The sequence below is a fragment of the Centroberyx affinis genome, unplaced genomic scaffold, assembly GCF_046629955.1.
Source record: "Centroberyx affinis isolate AG114_WGS23_722 - 3 ecotype Tasmania unplaced genomic scaffold, CSIRO-AGI_Caff_v1 ptg000567l_1, whole genome shotgun sequence".
NCBI lineage: Eukaryota > Metazoa > Chordata > Actinopteri > Beryciformes > Berycidae > Centroberyx > Centroberyx affinis.
Window position 1 is genome coordinate 169,795 of NW_027279210.1, and position 26,548 is coordinate 196,342.

General features: G+C 40.3%; 1 protein-coding gene across 1 annotated transcript in view; it reads right to left on the minus strand.

The window, feature by feature from the left end:
- pcdh1a (protocadherin 1a) overlaps nt 1–26,548 on the minus strand; it is a 76,153-nt gene that overhangs the window by 2,485 nt on the left and 47,120 nt on the right. Inside the window, exon 3 of the mRNA XM_071518339.1 lies at nt 16,062–16,281. Coding sequence (XP_071374440.1) covers nt 16,062–16,281 — 220 coding nt within the window. The remainder of the gene's footprint in view (nt 1–16,061; nt 16,282–26,548) is intronic.

Sequence of the window (26,548 nt, forward strand, 5' to 3'; positions counted from 1 at the left end):
GAGGAGCACGCTTCCAAGCACAAGCACAGTTCTGTAGCCATCTACTCCAAAAGGATTTCACACTTGATTAAAACCTCTCCAGAGCTGCCAGGAGCTTTACGCCACACCAAGGGGCTTGTGTATAATTCTGCATATAGCTTCACCACTAAAAATCTGTGTACACAAAAAGGTATGTACATTTATACTCACATTTCTAAAACACTGCATGCAAGTGGAAATGTTTCTTCTTATAAATTACAAAGAGCCAAAGATTTGTGTGCATGTGAGCAGGCTTAATATCCGCACACTGAGAACTTACAATTAGCCATAAATCATTGTTGAAATGTCTCATATTTGCCTGTTTAAAATGTAATTCCTGTTAACTTAATTTCTCTTTCAACTCATTCAGTCTTGCAAGAGAACAGAAAAAGCACATGGAAGTAAAAATAGATAACTGGATCTTCGCTACCTTTAAGATTGATTATGAGTCCAGAAAATATTGTTTGGACATATTTATTGACATGGCAACTAAAAGAAAATATGTCAAATGGTAAGAAGCAGTGGCAATGGAAATTAAGGGAAATTCTGAAGGGTGCACATCATTATCATCAAGGGCCAGAAAATCAGCATGGCATCTAAATACACTTTCTAGCTTGCCAAAGTCTGCCATTTTCTTCCAACAGTGCCAAAGCAGTTTTTGCACATCATCGAGAGTGAACATAACCATTATGGCAGCGATTTTAGTAGGCTAGCACCTAAACTGTTAGGGTTTCATTCATTGTGGTAAAGTAGCTTAGTACTGTTCTTAACAGTACAGTAGGAATGAGAGGAGAAGCAACTCCAACCTGTAGTATTGTAGCAACTGCAGTGTTGTATTATAGGTATTCTATAATATATAATTTCCAACCATGCATGGGGTCCGTGCAAAACTGTCTTTCAGCATGTAATAATAACCATCCCAAATAATAACCACTCTAATACCTACCATGCACATCAAAACACACTTTCCTTGCTTGCTGAAATAAACATTGTTCAAATATGTAGCATGGTGAACATGTGAGATGAATCAAATGAGTCAACTATGGGAGAAAGGAGCCAAAGGCAGGGAGGGAAAATCGGTATTTCTCACCCAACTGAACCTGTTTTCTCCTGGACCTATACCTGAAATAAATCTGCTCATGGTCTGGAACAAACCCTTTAGAGTTTATAGTCTTGTATGTCATGGATGGAGAGCCGAGGTGGACAATGGAAAACAGATGGGCAAACTACAGCAGTATTATGCCAGTGGCTGGAACAGGTAGCTGACTGGATTTAGAGAGCAGGTGATTTGGTTTTGAAGCGTGGTGACTCCATGCCGTATTTTTTGCCCTCTGCGCAGCAGAATCCTAACTCCTCTAGACTTGGAGATAGATTGCACCTGTAGCTTCCTCCTTTCATATTCAGTCGGTCCCATCTGCCTGCTTAAAGCCATATCATAAAACACTAATTTCCGCCTTCTACCTGCTACCCCCTTCAATACCACATCTCTGACTCACAGTGAACCTTAGCATTGCTTCTAAAGGCGCCTCCTCTGCAGCAGGGTAACATGCACTCCACAGTGCAGTAACAGAGTGGGGGTACATGCAGAGCTTAACCCCCCGGCTGACAGATACATGTGAGGGGTGGGTTTGCATGCTGCTTGCATCAGGGTGCCAGTGGGAGGTGTTGAGTGTCTGAGGCAGGCTTCCTCATCGTCTGATCCCCTGCCCACGGGCATGGGGGAAGCTGCCTCTTCCTGAGATTTCACACTGCTCCTCTCTGTTTGATTGCAAATGCTGCCTCTCCCCACCGGCTGCTTTCCAGCGTGTGTGCCACACCGCTATGATCGATGGCGAACAAATATGAGAGACCCACAGCACATGGAGGGATAAGGAGAGTAAAAGATGCTATAGTTTTGGAGTATGTGGATGATATTAATGATATTGTATATTTGTGGTCCCTGCAAATGGTTTAGGTGGTAAATTACTGTGCAAGGTATCCAATAAACAAGAAGAAACAGAAAGATATATTCCACATCTAAGCAGACTTCACATGCTCTCTTGGGTCTCTAGTGCTGGCTATCAAAACTGGGTGTGAATGTATTCTGTGGCTGTCATGCAGTGTGGAAAAACAACAAGAAGCCAGGGTTTTGTATTTCTTTAGCTCTGACATGTTAAGTCTTATTATTCAAGTACTCACAACAGTTTCCCTCAGTAAGCAGAGGCAACCAAAAAACACTCTGTCTCTCCAGAGGAGTGCATCCGTAAGAGAGGAAAATTTGCTACAAGCACACAAACAGCGTAGACATGCACATTCTCCTTGCTCGTTGTAATGGAATGGAAAGGAACAGTACGAGTTTGGATTAATTTATACAATTTTAGAACATAAAATATGCATATTTTCACATTATATGACAAGCCAAATTGGAATGTGTTACGCTCAAGGGCTTCATCACCTAATCTGTATAAAAAATAACACCAAAGACAAAGCTTTCCTTGACCATTATTTGCAATATTGTAGCATTACTGATAATTGGGATGCACCGTTCCCAGAATGCTCTGCACAACACAGATAGGATGCTTTGTGTAGGACAATACAAAAACACAACAGCACCTCCCTTCTTACATTAGAGGTTCTTATTGAACAGCAAAACAATTTTTCTTTTTTTACGTCTATAATAAATCCACTACATCTCCATAAACTTTCAAGTCTTAGCCATTTTTTTGGTTTCTTGAAAACAAAATAACCTTGGAAGTGAGGGTGGACTACTTCAAATTCCAAAGTATACCCATGGGGATAATTCTGTCTGTGTTTGGGGAAGTCTCTAAATATGAGTGGTGTAAAGCTCGGGAGGTGGAGGCTTTATAACAGGATCTAACCTTAACTCTCAGTCAAAATGTCTACCAAAGGTGATGTGAGGGTAAGAACTGGTGTAGAAGTTTAAGGCGCATGTGTCAAAGTCTCCCTTACAGATGTAAGGGCTGAAGCCTCGGCTTCCTGAGTAGTCGAGCGCCTTGCTGACAAAGGCTGATGAGCAGACATGTCGACCAGCGGCACGTCAGGAGAAGCCGCTGTAGATGGTTCAGCGGGTGATTGTATACCTCCTGTCAGCTCTCTCACAGTCCACCGTTTTGTCTAAGACTTATTCTATTTGAAGAATGCCTTTTGTATCACTACATTTGACAAAGCCTTAGCACCTACTGACATATCACGCTACGCATCAGCTCCTCCCATTGAGAAGTTGATATGCGGTGTGATATGTCAACCAATTCGAAGGCTTTGTCAAACAGTGACAACAGGGCATCTTCAAATAAAATGGGTTCAAAACAAAGTGGTGGACTGTGAGAAAACTGCACATCAAATTATGATACAAATGTTTTTATAGCTAATTATGTAAATTAGTTTGCCTGTAGTGTACAGTGGTAATTTGTAGTTTGTAAAATGCTTTCTGGTCAAATACTAACTGGAAATTGTGTTTTGAACATTGACAACAGAATACTGATCCACTGGTACTTCCAATACATTAGCACTATATGGCTGAGACCTAGAGACAAAAAGACCCTAACTTATTATTTATTGCCAAAATATTTTCATGAACATCTTGATTAATGTCCATGATTATCATAACCCAATAAAGCTTTACTTAGTTAAGTTTCAAGACTATTCTGCTTAGGATTTAATCCTAATGATATTGTTTCAATGATGCAATATCTTATCAGGACCACTATCTTGAAATAAAACACTTAAAGCAGAACCAACATGATTCTGCATTCAATAAAGGCCACACCAAGGCAACACCAGGAGGATGAGCTAAATAACCCTACTGTTTTACATTTAGACAAAGCCTACACCTTGGCCATAGGCTTACTGTTAGTAAAGTTAACTCTACCTGAAGGAGAAATGTTGACCACATTACATTACCTAAATCTTTCATCAGTGCAATCAGCTTGGTTAAGAAACAGCATTAGGCTATATGCTATATGAAATCTCATATTCATGTAGAGAGAGCTCAAGGGGCCCAGGGTTGAATGTGCTGGTTGTGTTTGAAAAGCATTAGTTAGACATCACTGCCTTGCTCACTTAACATATTTGCATTTGGTTTTTAGGCCAATTCTGGTATTCTATCAATGCTGTTGGTTTAATAAAAATATAGTCCAAAGAATTTTGTCATTTTCTAACCTAGTTATGGGAGTCATGTGAGGCACTGCTCGCGTAATTGCATTTAGGCCTATTCTGCTTCTTCTTCATCCTGCTTCTATCCCTCTTACATGAAATAGGGAAGCACACATTTACAATTCTGTATTCCTCATAATTTTATTACGAGGCCCATTAAGAGATATAGGCTAAATCCCTGTAGTGTGGAGTCGTGACTGGATACTCAACTGGCTGGAGAAATGTCTTGTTTTCTCCGCCAACTGTGATCCTGCTCCTTTGTGAATTCTGCACAGGTCAAGGAGGCAGAAAGGTTAGTCATCACTCTGAAACAAACACAGCAACCCAATGCTGTGGATCAACCTTGGTTAGAATATGTTAAGAATACATTACCAGCTGTTCATTGCTGAATACAGTATTCAGACTCGCTTACATCCCGTCTCGGTTAGTGCTGTTGTGAGTAGGTGTGTATGTCAGCCAAGTGGAAGCCTATTTCTGCTGCAAGATGAGCTAATCAACAACATGCAAGACAATTATCTGCAGATAGATAATGTGAATATGTTGAGGTTCAAAGTGAAGATGGAGTTGAGGAAAATGGACACCAAAAATGTCTTGTTTTACCACAGCAGAAATGCAGGCCTGTTAACTGGTTGCACTATGTCTGTTGCACTCAAATTCTTAACTTCCTTGGAGAGAATTTCCATAGAAACACTAATACTAATGGGCTCTTTTAGAGTCACATCACAATATGTTTCTTTGTACACTTGCCTTTTTTTTTTCCGCCCACACACTAACTTGTCTCTTAGAGTGTCCATTTAGCCCATCTTTGCATTCACTGTGTTCAGACATTTTCCTTCATCCAGCGACAAATATGTTTTTTCTCTTTACTGATTATGCCAGAGGAACAAGGGGATGGGTGAGAAATGGCCTTTGAATCTATCTATCTGTCTGTCTGTCTGTCTGTCTGTCTGTCTGTCTGTCTGTCTGTCTATCTATCTATCTATCTATCTATCTATCTATCTATCTATCTATCTATCTATCTATCTATCTATTTAGATTCTTATTTAAATGTCTTTACTGTAGATGTAGATGTTTTCTTAGAGGAGATTACTAGCGCACATTCAAATTACACTAAATGATGTGGGTACTACTCTATCATCAGCGATTTAATTTGCTTTAATAAAGAAATCAAAGCGTTATATATTTGTGATCTACAGCTCTAAATTATTATCAAAGGGTCAAATAATACCAGCAATTAAGTTATTTTCCTCTCAGGCTGATCCCCTTAAGTTCATTCCGATGTTCCACTTCCAGGCTCATCACTCACGGATTGATCCTATTGACATGTAAAACAGATGTCTTCCCTGATCCATTCGCTGTTTTTCCTCCCCTTTCAATCAAGATGCTATCTCTTTGCTAACTCTGCCTTTGATCTCCAAGGTCTGCAATGTGAGTCATGCTTAAATTAGACGAGCTATAACTTTGCTTGCTAATTAGCCTACACCTATCTACAACTGTGCGTAGCAAATAAAAGTTAATGCGGAACACAACCTCTTATACACTGTAGGGCCACATAAATTCTCACAATTTTGTTGTGTCTCATGGGCTACATAGCCGTGTCTATTGCTATGGTTACGTAGTTGTTGCAGTGCAACGTTTGTCATCAGATCCTCAAAACCAGAAACCAAATGGTCATGCTCAGTCTGGACGCATTCCAGCCAAAATGCATATACAAGGGATTTAAAGCGATAGAGAGCGACAGTGGGAAATAGTAATGCACACACAGATTTAAATAAATACAGCCACAGATAACACATACATTTTCAGTCATTTTCAGGCCAAGTATGGACATACAGTGATGTAATCTCATAAAATCCGATCTTTAGAATTAGATCTAAAAAATCACGTTGAAATGCCAAGTGAGGCCCGGCAACGTAACAGTTAAATAATGACCCCGGAGAGGCAAAGCTTTATCTGACCATTTAAATAGAAAGTTGCTGCATGACTGACAATACACTGGGAAAGTCAGCATACTGACGCAGTGAGATGGAAAGCTCTGTTCCCACAATGCTCTGAACAACACAACTATGCTTTGAGTAGGACAATTCATTTACAACAGGATGAAAAATGAAAACTGCCCTTTGAGTAGCAGAGAGGCAACAGAAGGGAACAGCAACAATCTCCCAGTACTCATCTCTCCAATTTCTTTACCCTCAGCCAGTCTTTAGCTTTTCTGACAAATCAAAGTTTTTTTTTTATTACGCAAGGAAGCAAGAATTTGACTGAATATTTCTTATAATTAATAATTGAAACTGTGTCTTATCAGTTTTCTCTCTGTAAATATGTAATCACCAAAACAGCCCTGTAGTGTACGGCTGCTGAAGCGAGCATGTTGCCCCCTCCCTTGTTGCTCCATATGTAGCCTGATCCGCTCCAGTCTGCCCCTTGTTTGTGACTGACTTTTATAGGCCTGCATGGTGAAGAAAGGTCAACATGCAGGTCCTTTGGTGAGAACCCTGAAATCCTCTAACAGAAATTATCATAAAGAACAAAACCCCCCAATTTAACACAGCTGACCCAATAGTTGCAGAGATATAGGAGGACATGCGGGGGAGAGAACACATTTCTGGGAGGGCAGATATTTTGCTTAATTGAATGGAAACCACACCAAAGCTTCTGTGCCGTCCTGTGCATTAAAAGGACATTAAACTTGCAATATCCATGTTTTATCACATTGAAATAACACTAAATGAATAGGACATACAATACATTATTAGATAATAAGATGAAAATTTAATGAACCCCATGGGGAAATTAGGTCATTGCAGTAGTCTGTGTTTGCCTGTGGCTCTGTGTGTACATGCCTAAATCCCCCCCATTTGTCTGAAATTGGCTTTTCAATGATATTCTGGATTATTTTGGGCATATACAACAACAGAAATGCTGGAAAGAGGTAAGAAAAAAAAAACATACAGCGAAGCTAAACATGCAGCAGATATTCAAAAATAAGGGGGGACATTGCCATTGCTTTTTACGTATTACTGCAGATTGGCTGTGCATGAGGAAAACTGCCACCTGTTTCTTCAACACCTGTGGTAACTATGCATGCTGGGTACCTCACCCTCAGGCTAGATAGAAGGTAGACAGCCCATCAAGATGAGTGACAAGTGTTGGGGCCTTCCGACTTGACCGGCTGGGGGGGAAGGGGGTGGGACTAAGAATACACGTCCTGTCTCAAGATGAAAAATTGCATATTATAGATTAAAGTATCCTAGGATGACCTAGAAATTGCTTGAGAGAAAGATTGAGAGGCCTCTGGCACAGCTGTACTGTAGTTTGTAATTGATACAAATAATCAAGTCACAATTTCACAAGATACGCTAGCTAAAGGGTGGAACAAAACAGAATACAGGCCAGAAAGTGAGTTTTAAAAGTCAGAAATATTAGCAGTTGGCTCCTGAAGATATATTTGGGTGAGTAAAATCTTTCTTATGGCACTGTTTAATGCCTAACACTGCAACTTGCTCTGTAAGGCTAAGTAAGAGACATTAAAGGCTATTTATTTTCATGTCCAATTATATTTAGCTTAAGGTGTGTAGTATATTGACTGCATGATATGACATGTATGCAAAGCTGCAAATTAAGAATTGATTCTTTCAATGAGACATCACTAAATTTAATTCTGGATGATTTTTTTTCCATTTGTCACAAGAAATACTGCTGTTTTCCATTTGGTGTGGACATTTTCAGTTTCAGTGGATTGCTGCTTTATTCCTCATTGAGTTGCTAAGGTCCCTGAACCGCAGTGAATACTGAGATATCCTCAACTGACTGTGAGAAAGCCTTAAAGCCAGAGTGGCTCCATTCCTCTGTGACTCACTGGAAATAAGGAAGTGCATGTCAGACCCATACAGTACAATTCCAGTCCCTCAAGTGCCATCCATCATTGAAGGGCAGAACACTAGTTAGAGGGAGGTTCAGCGGCTCTCGGTCCCCATCACACTATGATGGAGAGATGACCCCCAGGGCCTTTCTGTGTTGCCGGCTTGAGCAGCCAGACCAACTGAGGTTGAAGTGGATCTGGCCCCCAGCCAGCATCCCCTCCCTGACGCACGGTGCTCTACCTGCTCTCCGAGTCTCATCTGGGGTGAGGTTGGGTAAGGCCCACTGAGAGCAACAGAGCACTACCACCATTTTCTATTTCTGCCTCCATAATTATCCTGAAAGTTCCCACTCAGTATCCCATGGAACTGCCACCGGACACTCAGCTAAAAGGAGCTGCTCCTATAGCCAAGAGCAACGCCGGGCTAATTAAGAAATTTCTCAACATGTCTCTTTATAAACTCATACTCTCAAGCCCAGGTTCACACACATCTTACCACCTCCGAACCAGCTGCTTCAGCTCGCTGTTGCCCAGTCCCACTGGTATGGCAAGAGCAGGCACCATCCTATCCAATTTTTGTCTAGGTGCAGAGAGCCATCCACTTTTGTTAGAGTAATACATGTGCACATCTAAAGCTGAGGGATACTCGCTTAGGGATACTGGCTCACTCGTAGGGATACTGGCTCACTTTACAGGCTTAGTGCTAAAACCAGACATTTTCAGTGATAGCACTGTGTTAAAAGCATTATTTATGGAACTTAATGTGTACTTACATCCATTAACTTTTTTTTACACAAATAATTCAAAATAATCATCTGGGTTATATATGTATTTATATTTGTGGATAGAAGCTGTTTAGTTTATGTAGTTCTCAATTCAAATAAGGGAGACTGGGAATCTGTCAATAGAATAGTAAAACATCAGAAATTAGACTACAAGAATGTTAATAAAGTCAATTATCACCTATGATTTCTCCTGCATGTCCTCTTTCCCTGTGATGAAGACTATCATAACACTTCAATTCAAATGGATGATGGTTTTTGTTATTGAAACAACGTTGTCTCATATTTTTTTCTATTCTCTCCTCTTTTTCAAAGCATACTTGGCTTTTAGCATACTAGCTAAAACCCAAAAAGTGACACTGATGATGATTACAACAAAGCAAATGAATCAAATATATAGCAAAAAAAAGCATTTATCCTGACACAGATTTGAACTACAAGTAATACAGCCCAAATAAATTTCAGGTTCTGTCAAAAACATGCTATTATCAGTGATATTATCAAAGACTTCCAGCCAACTGGACAGACATCACTAGATGATGAAACTACAGGGAAATCGCTTTTATGTGTAAAAGAAGGTAGTATGAAATTGAACGCAATGGGTAGATTTGGATACTGGGATAATTGCACTGCATCTTATTTTGCTTCCATCTAGATTTCACATGTGGCTGCAATCCATGCCACACAATAATATGCCAATCCACTCCAAAGGACAATTACATACCAATTAAGCCAATTACATACTATGCTTTAGTCAATGGTCTGGGCTGTGATACCATGTCCTTTCACCCACATTGTCCCATCTAAAGGTCTGACCTGTCTAGAGTCATTTGACAAACATTGCAGTGCGGGGGCCAAAGTTTGGGATGAGTGTATAGGTCACATTGTTAGTGATCACAGAAGCGAAAACACATTTCCAGATTCAAATGGGGCGAAGGCAATCCAGACACATTCAGAACTGTGACACCCTGACACATCATCAGTTCCATTTTGGATTCAACTGCATTGTCCCATAAACTCACTGATGAAAGCGCTATAGTACATCATTGTCCACGGTGTCAAAGCCTAATCCAGGTTAGAGAGTTTAATTCTGCTCCAGTTAGGCTCTTCCAGTGACCTACTTGCTCTGAAATAAAATTGCAAACAATTGGGGGTAACAAACATTAGCAGCTGATTTGAGCAGGGCATAATGCGTGTGCTAGGAACGCGCTCTGGATTATAGGCATATTACCCATGACAACGTGCCTCAGGGGGGGACCACTTGCATGGGAGTGTACTTTTTTCACCCGGCCCCTGAAAAGCTGCCAGTCACATGACCCGTCCCATCTCGGGTGGTGGCAGTTCCAGCATTGGCTGGCGTAGGGCAACATGCTGGTATTGCCTGGCAAAGTCTACTGAACTCAATTGTACTAACAGGCAGGGACTCTGACAAGGCACAATGACATCTGTCTGAGGAAAGCCATACCCCTGCATCACCACAGCATGCTGGCACCCGGGCAGGAGCCCAAGCTGGCACTCACAAGGCAAACAAGCCCCATTAGACTTTTCGTTCTGCCTCTCAGTCTGCATGTTCTCTTTCTCCAGGTCTCTCTTTCTTTAAGTTTCTCTCACCCTTTGTACATCTACATGCCTCACATCATTTTAGTTCGCACACACAAAACACATATTCAGGTGCATTCTTGCTGAACTAAAATAAAAGCACGCTGCTAAAGCAGTAATTGCTAAAATTGTGGTATCCTGGGTGATACTGATATGCCAAACTTGGAAAGGAGAGGAAAATCCCTGACAGGAGTTCAAAAGAACAAATATATGAGACTACATGCATCATCTGAGACATCTAAGGGAGGAAAATCAGACAGCATTACTAAAGAACCTCATTATCATGCAAATGCCATTTATTCCATTTTATCTCACCCTTTTCAATAGTCCATATGGCAGTGAGTCCGCACAGAGGAAGACACAGAGAGACCCCATGCTGGGCACCCAGCCACATCAAAATTCCTCCATCTGTGGTAAATTGAGTTTATGTGTGTGCACCCTGGTACCTGTCTACAATCCACCGGTGTCCTATCAGAACTAGCCCTCGTATCACAGCCAGGATGCCTAACCACTGATCCCAGTAAGAGTCATTATTGGCTAGGTGGGACTGGACATGACTGGATTGCTGGGAAAACTTGTCTACCAAAAAGAGAGAGGGGGCCTATTGAGGATCCCAAGTGAGTCAGGTCAAGGGTTCTGGGATACTACTCTGTCAAACACTTTATGTTAAGTGTTATGAGGGTCCAGGTGTGTGCTGGGGCTCATAAGTGCTCTCCATATAGCATCATTGGTTTGGGTTGATAATGATAAACATTCAAATGGAAATTAAAAGCTGTGGTCTCCTTTCTTTGTTATGAAACATAACGGCTGGAGGCATTTCAGAAACCAGATGAAACAAAGTCAAACTTAATCAGGGATTGAAGCAAACTAAAGCTGACCAATGCCATTGTAAGAGTTAGATGGAAACGCTGTCCTCTAGCTTTATCACTTGTCATGTTTGGCCTAAACTGGCTAGAAATGATTATGTAATGATTATGTGGATATAGTTTTTGGATTATCTGGCTGTAGCTTTGAAATCTGTTCCTTCAGAATGATACATTTGTTGATGCAACATGCTGGTTGGCGAGACACCAACACTGGCTGATGTCACTCCCTAATTTGTTTTTATTCTGGGTGTCTAAAGTCACAGCACTTCTATCAAATATATCGGAATCCAGTGTTCAATGATCCAATGTTTTTTGTGTTGTGGGATAATTTAAATTTTTTTTTTTTCCTATTTTCAGTCATCATAAAGAGGTCTAGAAAAAGAACCCTGATATAAATGGATGCATACACCTGGGGGCACATAATGTCAGAATTTGATGTTTAATGAGGTCCCAACAGGTAAACGTGTTGAAAAATTAAAATCTTATACCAAAATGAAAAACAAGGCAACAGTAAACATGTTGTCCCCCAAAAAAATTATGCAATCCCCCTCCGACCCAATCAGTAACAAATAAATCACCGTGATTTTTGTAGCGCCCCCCTTGGATCAATAAGTGTAATTTTGAAAATAGTGGAATGCAGTGGTGAGATACATCATTCCCTAAAGTTTTGTCCAAAATGACTGTATATGACAGATAAGGGAACAAACTGACAGACAGATGGATGGATGGACGGACGGACAGATAGAGACCGATCCATCTTCCTACCCTGGTTTCATCGTGGGGGACAAATCACTTCAACTTAACAGCAACCAGACACACAAGATAAGCAGTTTTCATGCTGTCTGAAGCGATCAATTTCAAGAGAATTACCAAGCTCAGTGATTACAATGAGAGTCCATTAAAATAATATACCACTGTAATCAAAATGATTTAGTGATTTGGGGTGTGATGCAACTCCCTCCAACACAAACAAATACACACACATGCAGGTGTGGGTGCACACGCACGTGCATCCAAGGGGTAAATATTGTGGATGAGATTAACCAACAATTGAGCAATGCGCACTCTACGCACGTGTACACAACAGTGGAAAATGCACATGGGAAAACTGTAATGTAGTACACTCCAGCACAGTACAGCCTGAAGACAAGAATGAGAAAGAAAGAGGAGGGGGGGAGGCAACTGCTCAGGCCTACAAAGAGAGGAACTCTAGAAATCAATAGCTGCAGATCAGGCAGCGTACAAGTCAAATATCACAACTCTTACAATTGCAGTATGAATCTACTCTCTGTAAAGACAAAAGCCTAGCACCAGAAGGGAATATGTTCATATGGCTACTGCAGTGAACCAGAAAGAGTCACAGACCAAACACCCTTTCCCCCTCCGCCACCCAGTCCAAGAACACAGGTCACCAGGTCCTATTACTTCATTCTGCAAGAATCCTCAAAAACAACCAAAATAGAATGCACAAATATCCTTGTAATACAAATTAACAACTGATAGTTAATTCTTAGCTAATGAGTAATTTACTTCTCCAGTCCTAATAATATCCTTAATATTAGCATGGTAGATTGTCCTTGAATAGGGCAATTGTGCGGATTGGGATACAATTACACACTGATTTTCTGTGGAAATAATAATAATTGCCTTATTTCCAGTAACACTTAAGGCACATATTATCTAATCTTCTACTGTCCAAGTGAGATCACTGCCCAGAAGAACTTAATGCCAGCCAAATTTAGCAAAGGTCAGATTGGTACTGTCAGGAATCCAGCCGAGGTCCATTGATTTTCTCATTATGCATATTCAGTTCATTTTGTGTTTGCCTTTTGCCTGTTTTGTTTTCTGCTCTGTGTGTCTGTGTCCAGTTCCCATACATCCAGCCCCTCTTCAACTCCAATGATTGGTTTACCGGTTTCCCGCTCTTACCTGTTCCACCTTGTCTCCGCCTCTTCTGCATCATCTACCAGCCAATCTTCTGCCAGCCCATCAAAGCACACCTGTCTCCATGTATCGTTAGCTAGATGATGTATACTGAACAAAAATATAAACGCAACACTTTTGTTTTTGCTCCCATTTTTCATGAGTTGAAATAAAAGATCTAAGACTTTTTCTATGCAAACAAAGGCTTATTTCTCTCAAATTTTGTCTGTTTTGTACTGGATTCTGTCTCAGCTCACTGTTTTTGTACTGTTGCCTGGATTGTTTGGATTATCTGGTTCTGACTTGGATTTGGACTTTGGTTTTTGGCTCAGTAAAAACCCTTGAACTTTTACCCCTGCCTCTGCCTGGTGTGTTCTGCTTTTGGGTCCTAACGACAAACCTGACAGGTACACAAAATACTGCGCAAACAGACTCTGGAAAAAGAGGACTCTGGGGAACAAGAAGCTAAAGTGGATCATGAACTACACCCCTCTCTGCTGTAGGCCATGGACACACTCTGAAAATGTAGATTCACCATTGTCAAAGATCACGTTGTATCATAAAAACACATCCATGTCAATGTTTCCAGGGCCCACAGATACAAAGGCTGAAAGTCTGGGGTTCACATATTGCTTTTTATCCAACTTAAATGGAGTGCTCACCTCCCCACTTTTTGCCTGTCAGTCATCTCCACTGCAATGAATAAAGCTCCGCACCAGTACAGCCTGTCACTCTGTCAATCAAATCCCTAAAAAAAGCCTTCACGTCACCATCCAGGTGGAGCTGGGGAGGAATTCCTCTGTCTCTTTTGATTTCTTTCTAATCCTTCATTTTATGCGGGCTCTCTGTTATCTCCCTGAAGTGAGAATCACATTTTAATTAGGTCTATCCTTGGTTAGCAGTTCATCTTCCCATCTCCCTGTCCTATGTGCTCATCCTATGGGCTTTGCTTCCTTGTCAGAGCCGCTCAGTCCCCACTCCCTGTCACAATCTAACATCTCCCTCATCTTGTGCCATCTTTTCATTCTTTAACTGCTCCATCTTCACTCACAAGCTTGTTCTCCCGCTACTGACAACAAAGAGCTGCCTGCCTGACGAAGACCTGTGTTCTTGAGATGGGAAAAACACAATAAACAGCCACAGCAATATAAAAAGGAAAACGCATATATTACACATCATAAGTGCAGAAAGTGCATGGAAATGCACAACATAGCTGCTGTGCTGTAAACAGCAACCATTTATATGGGGTGACTGAATGTATCTGTTAAAGGGGTTTTGAGTAATCAATGACCTCTATAGGACCAGAAGGAATTGCAACAACATTGACAGAACCTGTCTCCTCCTACGCAGTCTCTGGCACTCTGGCACTCAGCCTCTAATTGACATAAACAATAAAGTTGCATTCACTCAATAGAGACAAGTAAACTAGCTAATTAGAGCAGAGATCCAACAGGAATGTCCAGTAAAGAGGTAATACATCACGATGCAAAATACTGTAATAATAACAGTGCTTTGTCATTTGCTGTTTTGGCTTGACAATTAGGCTTTTTAGCCTTTGAAGCTGCAAAGTCTTGCAAATCTGCTACTGTCCTCCATCACTGAGCAGTTGAAAATGCATGGGGAGTAGGTGAGTGGGGTGGAGGGGGTTTGGGGTGGATTGGGAGTGTCTTGAAATTCTGAAATTCCAATGGGCAGGGAGTTTTTGTCCCAAAATAGAGAACGGGCCAGAATGTGAGATTTGAAAGCCAGAAAACTCAGAACCGGCACTGTACCTTTTTGACAAAAAGGTACAGTCCCAGCGACAAAAGGTACAACTCTCTTTTTTTTCTGAGTAATCGTTGGTATTGATCAACACCCCTATCAACCCCCTGCAGATATATTACGGTCATTTTGTGCCAGTAAAAACATTACTTATTTCCCCTTTAAATCCACCGGGTACTCAGACAAAAGAAGCAAAACTATGGATAAATTCTTTTAGAAATGATTTTTTCCAAATATTCAAATATAAGATGAATGTGTGAAGTTTTAGGTGACTAATGAAATATCACCATGTACAAGTTCCTAGAGCAGTGCAATGCGGAATACTATACTGACTGGAAATGCACCATGTGATTCACTTATCATAGTGTGTTACAAGACTGGTAATGGATTATGTTTGGCAGCTTAAGGCACCAAAATTGTTATTATGATGCATGGTCCATAGAATGGCAGTTACAGCTTACACTATGAGTATTTCTTTCTTTTTTTAATATGGACCTATGCTGTGACCATCAGTGTTCAGCTTGTGGATTGATTACTGTGCTTTGGAAATATGGCTCGTGCGCACATAAGCTGCAGTTTAACTTGGCTCCGGAGAGAGAGCAGGAAATGTTGCTAGTAAACACAGTGTTGTCTGCACAGATGTCATGGTTCAGATTTATTTAGAGGGCAAATGCTCCATTAGTTGGGCTTTTTAATTAGCACACTTGTTTGAGAGGGTCATTAAGGGTGTCTGACAGAGGACCTGCTGATGAAGAGGATGGAGGCACTGCTAACTCTGGCTCTGACACCACACACACACACACACACACACAAACACACACACACACACACACACACACACACACACATACAAACAGACCTGCTGAAACACCAATAACATTTCACAAAATCATCGACAAACACAGCAGGTCAATGTCACGGATGCCACAACATTTCTACTGCAAAACAACCACAGAGCACAAACAAATCTCCCACAAATGTCTCCATGGCCAACACACCACACACACACACAGAAGAAAAAAAAAACAATTAGACACATTTACATTTAAATACATATTCATAGAGAACAAGACAGAATGGAGAGGATTGTCAGCGTACCATTTTCGGGGTGCTCAGTCTCTCCAATGCTGCCATCTGGAGTGGTCCTCTCATAGTGGTCCTCAGGCAGGGTCAGGGGTCCGATACGAGGACCAGACGATGACTTGCTGCTGGGCGTCTCTGACTCCTCCAAGCCACTGTCATAGTAGCTGTGCTGAGAGGCGTCCTGCAGGTCCTGCACCGGGTTGGCTGTGGAGAAGGTCACTCGCCGATGGGGGTGCTGAAACAGAGAGAGACAGTTCCTTCTACATTAGAAAACTCATTTTAAAAACTTGCATTTAACTGATAACTTATTGTTCATGTGTTTGTTGGCAGTCCAATATGGTAATATAATGCAGTACTAGTGCAAAACTATACCTTTTTAAGACTATTGAATTTTCAAACTATCGAATTTTGCTGGCTCGATAAAGTCCATTCTTCAAATTTCAGAAAATAGCATTCAATATTAAATAGTCTTAAATATTAAATAGTCTTTTGCACTATTATTATTATTATGTTAAGTGGAAATGTATGAATGGAAGTATGAAAGGGTGTGGATCACAGCACGGTGCGCAAATTAGCAGCAGCGGCAGCAGCAGAACTTACAAGATGAAGAAAAAAACAAAAATGAAAATTATGTACGACATTAAAATATCATAAATATTAAATGTGTGCAGTATGAAATAGGTAAAAAGTATTTTAAAAGTCAATATGTATGCAATATATAATACATGAGAGGATAATGAGAATATAAATGGAAACAATGTGTGAAATGACAGCATGATGTGTAGAAATTTGTTTGTATTCACATTAACAGGTCTGCAGGGTGCCATACATTTGCACAGAAAGTGTCTACACCTTATCAAATTACAGGAGTAGACACCATGTACAGAATATGCAGATTTGCATATGTGCATCATTGGCTTTCCACCTTATTGAAAACTCCAGATGGAGGTACCATATGTATAGAAATGAGTCAATGTGCGAGTGCAATGCACATGTGAATTATTGTCTGTTGTCATTATAGCTACATATTTGTGGAAGAGGTACCATATATGCAGATATACATTCTGCTTTCTATGCAGAGAATATAGAGACATTTGTGCAGATCAGACACAGTGAAAGCAAATGTCACATAGATTAGTCCGGAACATAGGAATTTGAAAAGTGTTATCATTGTTATTGTTATCATCATTATTATTAGTCAAACAAAAGCTTCACATTGTCTAAATCTGACATTGTCAAATTATATGTGATGACAATGATTGGTACAATAATCAGTAGCCCCAGTGAGCTACTTTCTATCTGCATATTTTAACATTTCTCCTTTCCACAGGTTTTCATGTGTAACCAACCAGAATGCTTGAAAATATTTCTGCCATTTAACTGGAAATTGAGCCCAAGAATATCTAAATAAGAGAAAATGAAAGTACAAAACAGAACATTGGGAATATTGTTTGTGACAGTCGCCATTTTTGCCAGCATTAGAATGCATCATCACATCTGATTTCATTGTGATACATTAATGAGAAAATCCTACATTTAGTAGCTTCAGGAAGAGCGGAGGAGCATATAATAAATCATTCAAGATCACACCCCTTATCAAATTGAAAGGGTTGTAAATACAGTTAGGAGAAGATTAAATTTCCCCTTCCACAGATCGGTTTACTAATGGCTACTTACCACCAATCAACAACAGAAAGAGGACTCCTTACAGTGCACATACAATCACACTCTCCCCCACTCCTACACATGAGCACATCTCGTAAAAGTCAGAAAAGCACTGATACAGCAGAACAGGCCTGATTCTGCTGCACGAGTCAGCCTAGATCAATAACATGGGTCTGTGCTTTCCACCATCCAACCACTTTTCTACCAAACAGATCCATTCTTGAAATGATTTGAACCATCATCCTTTCAGCGCATCTACACCAGATATTGAGAAATGCTTTTAGAGCGTAAGTGAGTGCTATCAACACTGTGCCGTTAATAACGTATTGGTCCTTAAATCCTTTCAGGAAACATGTTCCTCTCTTGTCATCTTAACCGTTCATATTTTCTTACTGCACAGTTATATCTTTCCGTCATTCATCTAAGTAGCGATTATTTGAATTCTGGAGTGCATCAGTGTTTTCCCCCACTAGTGGTATTTGTCATAGCTACATGATAGTATCATAGATATTAGCATAGGAAAACTGTGCAAGTCTTATCAATCATCTGCAATATTTAATGGAAATTATCTCAAATATTAAAGCCAGTTTTTTTGTTTTTTTTTTATAAAAAGGCTCTCTCTGTCTTCATCTCTGAATGTGTTTTATGTATGTGTGGTGCAAGCAGGAGATAGAGAGAGAGAGGGAAAATGTATTTTCTTTCCATTAATGGCACTTATTCAATGATAGTAAATCTATGCACAGTAGCATTGTTTTATTAGCTGTACAAAAATGTGCTTATCAACGATGTATAGAGCTACAAATGCAAATATGCAATTTACCAAAGAAAGAAACCACTGATTAGCGTGCCTCACAAAGAATACAAATTGCATTGATTGATCTCATTGTACACGTACTACAGAGCGAGGTAACGGACCGGACATAGTAGGGAGGCTATTTATGCGGACAATGGGTTATAATAGCATTGTTATTGCGATATTCAAATTACACGTTATTGCTTCACGTGGCTGGACCACAGAAATTATATTCTCAAGCCGAATTCTCAAAATATGATTAGAGGTCTCCGATGCTCAAAGACTATTTAAATGTGAGGGGGCATTTAGTTGTTTAAATATGGATTCTTGCTTAAACTGCACCTCGAGGCGTCACTCCAGAGAGTCAGCATGTTTTCTGGGTATGAGAACTAGCTAAGGCTGCAGAGATGGGAAATAGATTCTCCTTTTAGTCAGAGCACAAATCCTTTGCCAGGCCTTGGGGGCTGCAGGGATGCGGCAAGATGGAAGGATGGAAGGGGAGGCTGAGCAGGAGTGGGGAGTTGGTCAGGCAGACACGGACAAAGCTTTGGCTGGAGGGGACAAGCAGAAGGATTAGATTCTGGGAGACTGGAGGCTGGAGAGTGGGACCGTTTGGGCATTGTGGTAGGAATAAGAGGCGATGGGGCTGAGAATGGGAGAGGGGTGAGTCTTACGATGACATCTGAATTCATACCCCCATTTAGATCTAGCATTAACGGTATCATTTACACCTGACGTTAAAATCCCACAGCAGATAAAAAGATATAGCGAGATTCTGTCTATATAAGGGACCAAGACACGTTTTAACATAGGTATAAATACAGTAGTCAACCACGACCTACCTAGAATTCCCTCAGCCCATCGGGGACCTCTTCTCCTGTCACAATGCCAACAACATTATATACTACCTAATAATGTCAAGCCAACCATAGTCACAGCTGAATATTCACTGAAATGTAAAAAGGGCTGAGAAGAGAACCTGAATTCTGCAGTTAGTTCTGTAAATCGTCTTTACTGTATGCCCAATTTTACGAATGATCTCACGGTCAAGTTGAAGATCAGAAGTGAAAAATGATTGAGTACATTTTTTATAAATGAGGCCCTTTTCCCTGCAGCTTTATATAAAGGTGGATCAGCTCTACTTCACTCCTCAAGCACCGGTTTCCTCACAGCACTCATTCAGAAAGCTGGATATCACATGGTGTGGCCTTTTGTTCTGATGATAAGTGCATGTTTATCATATAAAGTTAATATCCAACAACAAAAAAAAGAAATAATGAGGATTGCTGCCACGTCGACGTAAGTTATTCAATGCCATAGATCTCGCACTTGACTACGCCACAAATAGCCCAACCCCTGGATTTGAGGAAAACAAGAACATAAACCTAGACTGAAAGACAGACTGGGCTTTTATCTCCTGTCTGAAACCTCATAGGTATAGCTCTAAGGCTTGGGTCAGTCCCTGAACTAGCCACCTTCGAATGAACATTATCTTTTATTTTACCATCAGCTGCTTGTTATGAATATCATTTGCATAAATGGCTTGCACTTGCAATCACTTCCATACAAGTGCCTCTCACTTCTTGTAATGTTACCTTAGAAAAGAGAGAAGGGAGGGATTGTTCTTGATATTTGAGACCAAGATGTCTGTAACACCTGGCCTTTGTTCACTTAGCCTTGACCTTTTAACAACGGCATTACATTTTTTTAAAAACAAAAAAAAAATGAAAGGTTTTGCTTTAGGTTCACTGTCAAGTAAAATTCATTATGGACACGACACACAAATAATAAAAAGGCCATACCTTGATTGTGGTTGTTTTTTTCTGTACAATGCAATATGCAATATGCAGTAGCCTAAAGGATGCCATCCAACTAGGAGGAGATTATTAGCCTATGAAAGCTTGCAAAATGTAATGGGCTTGTATTTGAGGCTGTGTGTTTGTGTGTGTGTGTGTGTGTGTGTGTGTGTGTGTGTGTGTTTTGACGAAACTCGAGGCTATTTATTCTTAAGGTGAAAAACTCTGCATATATATGTGGTTGTAACTGTACACTCAAGGCCCAGGACTATGGATTGAGTGCGAAAAAGGATCTTTATTGAAGACTGTGAGCTACGCGTGACCTCCTTGCAGTCTCCACACCTCTTGACCTGTAATAAAATGCTGTGCACAAAGCTTTGTTGCTATTCATTCTTAATTAGTGAAACTATGGATGTAATTCAAAAAAGTCTATAATGATCTTTGGTACCCTTGACTTTGGTACCCTTGACCTAACACTCTGCTCCATTGGCACATGCATACACATAAGCACACACACATCTGGTACAGTGGATTAAGAGGGGCCGCACTCCAGCTGGTGAAGTATACTTGTTTCCCTTCTTTCTAATGCTGGCTAGGCTGAGAGGCAAGGCAAAGGCAAAAGGATAGAGATCTGAGTGTTTGCCGCATGCTTATAACATGAACTGAACTAAACCATTATAGTCCCAATGGGATTTGTTTTGTTTTTTTGGTGCATGTTCAGTTCAGTTAGTTTAGTTTTGTTACATATTATGAGGTACTATATTAAAATAAGGATGACACAACCGAGCAAGAAACAAGGGTTGTGAATATGGTCAAATCGGTAAAGAGTCAGTATGAAGCAGATGATAATTTCTCAATCAAGTGATTGAAATCATGAGTCCAGACTGAAGGCCAGACAAACCCGCTGGTCTGAACTTAGAGGGGATATAGCTGAAGGAATGAAGGCTTTATATGGACCTGTTTTCATTACAGGCTGCAACTTTCTTGTGGACTGGGAGGCCAGAAGGGAGGAGCTCAAACAAGGCCAAAAAAGGGACTTGGGACAAAGATGATGATGATGTGCTTTCCCCAAAGTCCAAACCTTAAATATCATGTCCAAATCCATCATTCCCCCACCACTTTGTTTGCTGTTTCATTTTGTTTCTTGAACATGGTTTTGTGCTACAGCGGCATTTCAATCCCTACAGATTCTAGAGATATTTAAAATGCTCTCAATTAAAAAGATGCATTACTATAACAGGATAAGGAGCTTACAGTTGACAATGAATGAGCATTTTGAGGAAGTATAGCCTATGTCTCTTTTTGTCGATGTAGTCAACACTCATTCCACTGCAGTTTATTTTCCGGGACAACACCCTAGGTATTTGCACTCTTCTACACACTGAATTCTTTTATGGTTGCATAAAGGTGGGTGCTATCCCTCTCCCACAGTCTTTTTCATCTAATAGACAGCAGTATGTTGCCTGGCCACATTATATAATAGCCAACTGGTGTGGCATTTAACGTAAAGATAACACATGCATATGCAGTATTGCAGGGACGGTTGTAAAAGTCACTTAGATAAACGTAGGGGTCCTTCTGGACAACTGTTTTTTGGAATGTTTTTTTTGTATTTTGGGAGAGTTGGTAAGAGTTAATGGTCTTTACTTTGTTGCTTCAGGATGAATATGAACAACCATTAAAAAAACAACAACAACAAAACAAACTAACGAACAAACAGGGAATTCCTGAGGCAAGTAGCTGTGCCAAGGCGACAAGGATAGCATTTTGGTGAGTGGACTGTAGAGCCTCTCTCTTGCCATTGCTGATTTGCACCACTGATCTCTGATGGGAAGGCAGACCCCGCTGCCGTTATGTTTTCCCAAAGCACAGAGTTCCTGGTCCATTCTGAATGCCCTGGAGCCATCCAGCACCACCTTGCTGTCAGGAACCCTGTCATCCAGCCAAGCCTCAGTGATTGCCAGCACACAGGGCTGCTGGAACTTGAGCAGGTAGTGTTGATTTTCCATCGACTCATCCACTTTCCCTCATTTTGAACAGGCTCTCAGTAAAGTTGCAAGGTAAGGTGGGGTGAGTTAAGTTTGATTTAGTGTTTTGAGTCTCTGTCTCATGCTTCCTAGTTTGCATTTCAGTTTTGACTAATCCGTGTGTAAAAATGATGTGATGAAGTTGGCGACTGCATTGTCTGCTACATATGCACTTGAATTACCTTGCAGAAATAATTCCCTGGAGTACTGTATTTCACAGCCTGCAACAGCTTAGTAGCTGATTCTACATATGCGTGGACTAGATATAATCAGTACGATGGTAAACCCATGTAGCAGAGTGCTGCAGCAGTGGGGTGTGAAACAGAATGTTAAAAAAGAAAAAAAAGAAAAAGTACATTGATAAAATTCAAAAAATGATAAATGATAAAAAGGCAAAAGATAAGAGAAAAACACAGATACACAAAGTATCTTCCAAAGTGTTTACCGTTTAACGATAGCATTGCATACCAATTTGTCATCCTACTGCCAGTGTTGGAGGAGGAATATCAAACTTTTATGTAAATAAAAGTAAAACAAAACAAAAAAAAAGATAGAATATATAGAATAATGTTCTGGTGGTCCTTCTAGTTGAGTATCCTATTGCTATATTTGATATGTATTTTAGAATCAAAAGAAGTACATGTTCAATAAAATGCCTGGTATTTGCAGTTATAGGAAGCATCCAATCTTTGAAGCATTAACCTCTAAAGTTTAAGCCAAAGTGGTCGATACTCCATTTATGCCACTCTGATTGCTTCTCCATTTATGCCACTCTGATTGCTTCTCCATTTATGCTACTCTGATTGCTTGCTAAAAGATGGCTGGCTCAAAGTCAAATATTGCATCATTTTTATGAATAAATCATAAAATTAATCCTTTTTAATCAATTCAGTAATCCATTTTCTTCCAAATGACAAATAACTGCATGTGCTAGATTGGTGTAGTGTAGTGAAAAGTAGATTATATGCTATTTGCTGTAAAACTATCTAATTTTACTCGTCTATATTTCATCGCTATGTAGAGGAGTAAAAGTATCAATTTCCCCCCAAATACATTACAATCATGGACAGCACAAGCACCTCAAAACTGTACTGAAGTAAAATATTTAGTTGCTTTCCATGTCCACTGGGTAACAATGTATTTGTCACAGTTTGTTTGTTGCCAAATGTTTTTATTTAAATTTTTATTACACAAAGGTATTGTTTAGGCTGAGTCATTGTGGCCAGTGAAACATGCTGATGCTTCAGAATTTCTCTTGGAGGAGCAATGCACAACAAGCACATGAGTTGTCAACTTTGAAGGGGATATGTGAATGTGAATAACTAGAATATATTGGATGCAATTTGAAAGTGGAACATGGAGCTTCCACTGAGACAAACTACAGTATCCTTTCCTTTGAAAATGTAAACTGATAAAACATGATGCTACTGAAGGCAAAGAAAGACATATGCCATAAGCAGAGAGAAAGAAAGAAGAGCAAGAAACGAGCAAGGTGAGGAGCAAGACGCTACATTTCATTTAGTTTACAGTGGAGTGCTTTAAAATAGGTTGCGAAGCCAAACGCATATAGTGTATTCTGTTGGAACACCTTCAACTTTTCATGTTGCAGAAAACCTATGTGGCCCCGTTTATCATTCTGAGGTGAGGTATATGTATACTGCAGCTGGTCAGACTTTTCCCATTGAATCACAGTTATGTGCCTCTCAGATATTATGAAATGGGTTTTCTGCCCATGTTAAAGGAAACGGCTGATGTCTCAGTGCCCCTGTGATATGAAAAATTCAATTTAAAAGGATGAGAGAAAGAATGGTGCACGGCCTATTTTCATTCCCCCACACTGAGAGATATGAGAATGATGTTCTATTGTGTGGAGGAAATGATGCCAATCGTACTGCAGAGAAATTCCTTCATAATTCAATTCAATTTCTTCTAAATCCCAATGGCAAGCTCCTCTGCCAAAGAGAGGCAGAATGACAGAGACAAAAAGGGAGGGATAGAGACTAAGAGGGAAGAATAGAGACTAAAGATTGAGAGTGAAACAATGGGGAAATGGAGAGAGAGTCACAGGGAGAGAAATGGATTTACTGAAAGGTGAAAGGCAGAAACTGTAGGCAGCATTGCAAAGAGAAAGAGAGGGCGATAGCACTAAAATGCTGTAGCGGTGATTAGTTTTGATTACTGTGGCATTTTATGTATAGCTATCTAATTTCCTCTAATTACCTCTCTGTAACTTACTCTGACAATAGCTCAGAAACAACAATTATAGTCCAGAATACTTTTTCTTGAGATCTAACAGAGCTGCTACAGCTACAAAAATTACTAAACGTCAGTTAGAGTGCCATAATGTATAGTAAGCTTGTAGTACATACTTTGTTTGTTATCTTAAGTGCAGCATTAGTTATAAAATGCATGTAAACTCTTTGATACCTTGTCAAAGTTCCCTGAGTGTAGGACCTAGCATTCCCATTTAGTTACAGTGTTTGTGAGTGCATTCTGGCTCTGGCATTTTGGGCGTGTATGCAGGAATCAATGAACTGCTGCCTCTGAAGGCATAGAAAAAATGAGCTGCACCAACAAATATGACAATGAAGAAGTGCACCTCTCAGTGTATGCAGCTACCATAAAATCATAGAGAGTGAAGCAGTCGCAAAGGAAATGCATATGGAACTGTTTTTATTTTCCATTTCACCATTATGTCCTCTATTCTCATCCCATCTACTGCTCTCTTCTCTCCCTCTTTCTCTCTCTCTCTCTCTCTCTCTCTACACAAACACACACACACACACACACACAGTTGTTTTTGTAGGTGCAATAGCTCCAAGGCAAGCAGCGTGGAATTGGAGTCTTCAAAGAGTCTTGGATTATCAAAGAGACACAGCTACCAGAAAACTAGGGGACACGATGGAGAGGGGGAGGGAAGAACATAGGCGAGAGGCGGGGAGGGGGAAAGAGTGCAGAGGAGTCAGCATGGGTTTGGGTGGAGGATGAAGTGATCAGACAGTGGAGGGGGGGGTGGATAAAGACCAGGAGTCCCTTTATTCGCATACTCTAAATGGAAAAAAAAAAAAAGGTTGAAGTGAATGCATTAAAAAACAATCACATAGGCCCTAATGGTCTTGATAGGCAAGACTGAATTCACATTCTTCACTGTCTCTGCCGCCGCCTATTCTGGAGTACATTTTTTCATACACAGAGAATTTCATTTCAATGGGAGCACTGGCCTTGAAATACCATAATGTTGTCACAGTAAAACCAAGTATTACTGCAGCAGGACCCACCAAGTGTGAATATAGCTGCCACATCTAATGACAAATCTGCCTGTTCACGCCATTCCATATGACAGGATGTGGGAGTGCTGGTGTGAATGCATCACCCTTCGACAAAAAGCTCTCCGTCAGCCCCTCTGTCCCACAATGAGCTATGGATGTCTTTTTTCCATTAGGAGAGCTCTTCTCACTATAGAACACACTTCAAGTGAGTGTATGAAACTGATTCTGGTCGGTTCACTGCTGCCAGCTCCAGGGCATCATCCGGAGTTAACTGTGTCTAGCTAGGCAACCATCCTGTCCCACTGCCACAATCACCACCCTTAAACCCCCTGCCTTTGCTTTGACCTGGTTTAAACTAAATCAGACTCATTTAACTTCTGATGAGAGTGTAACACACTCATGGCACACAATGCTAAAAAAGTAACTGGTGATACACTTTAAGAAGCACATACCAGTCCAAATATTCATCTTCTTCCCTCTTAAGAACTCTTCTTGAAAAATAGGGTTCTTTTAATGTTTGAGAGGGTAAAAGAAAGTTAGTTGTGAGAACAAAAGTGTTCTGTTCATAGCCAGAAAGATTAAATGAGTAACAGATCTTAGAGCCTGATTCAGACTTTCACTTAAGCCCAATGGTGCGTTCTGTGCTATTTTCATGGCCTTAGTTGGTGAAGACATACATACATGTAGACCTCTTCAAAATCACATAAACCCCTTTTATGTATATTATGTTTGCTTATTTCCATTTGATGTAAATTCTTCAATTAAGGACTAATTAAATGTAACCTTATAATAACCTGAGTAAAATGGAAACACGTTTTATTGTACTACAAAGTTGGTTGTATCTGCATGTTGTTATTGTGTGAATGGTGGTCCTCCAATATAAAACTGTTAATGCGCATCAGTACACACAGAAAACATGGTGACTGAGATTTCAACAACTCCAGAAATGTGA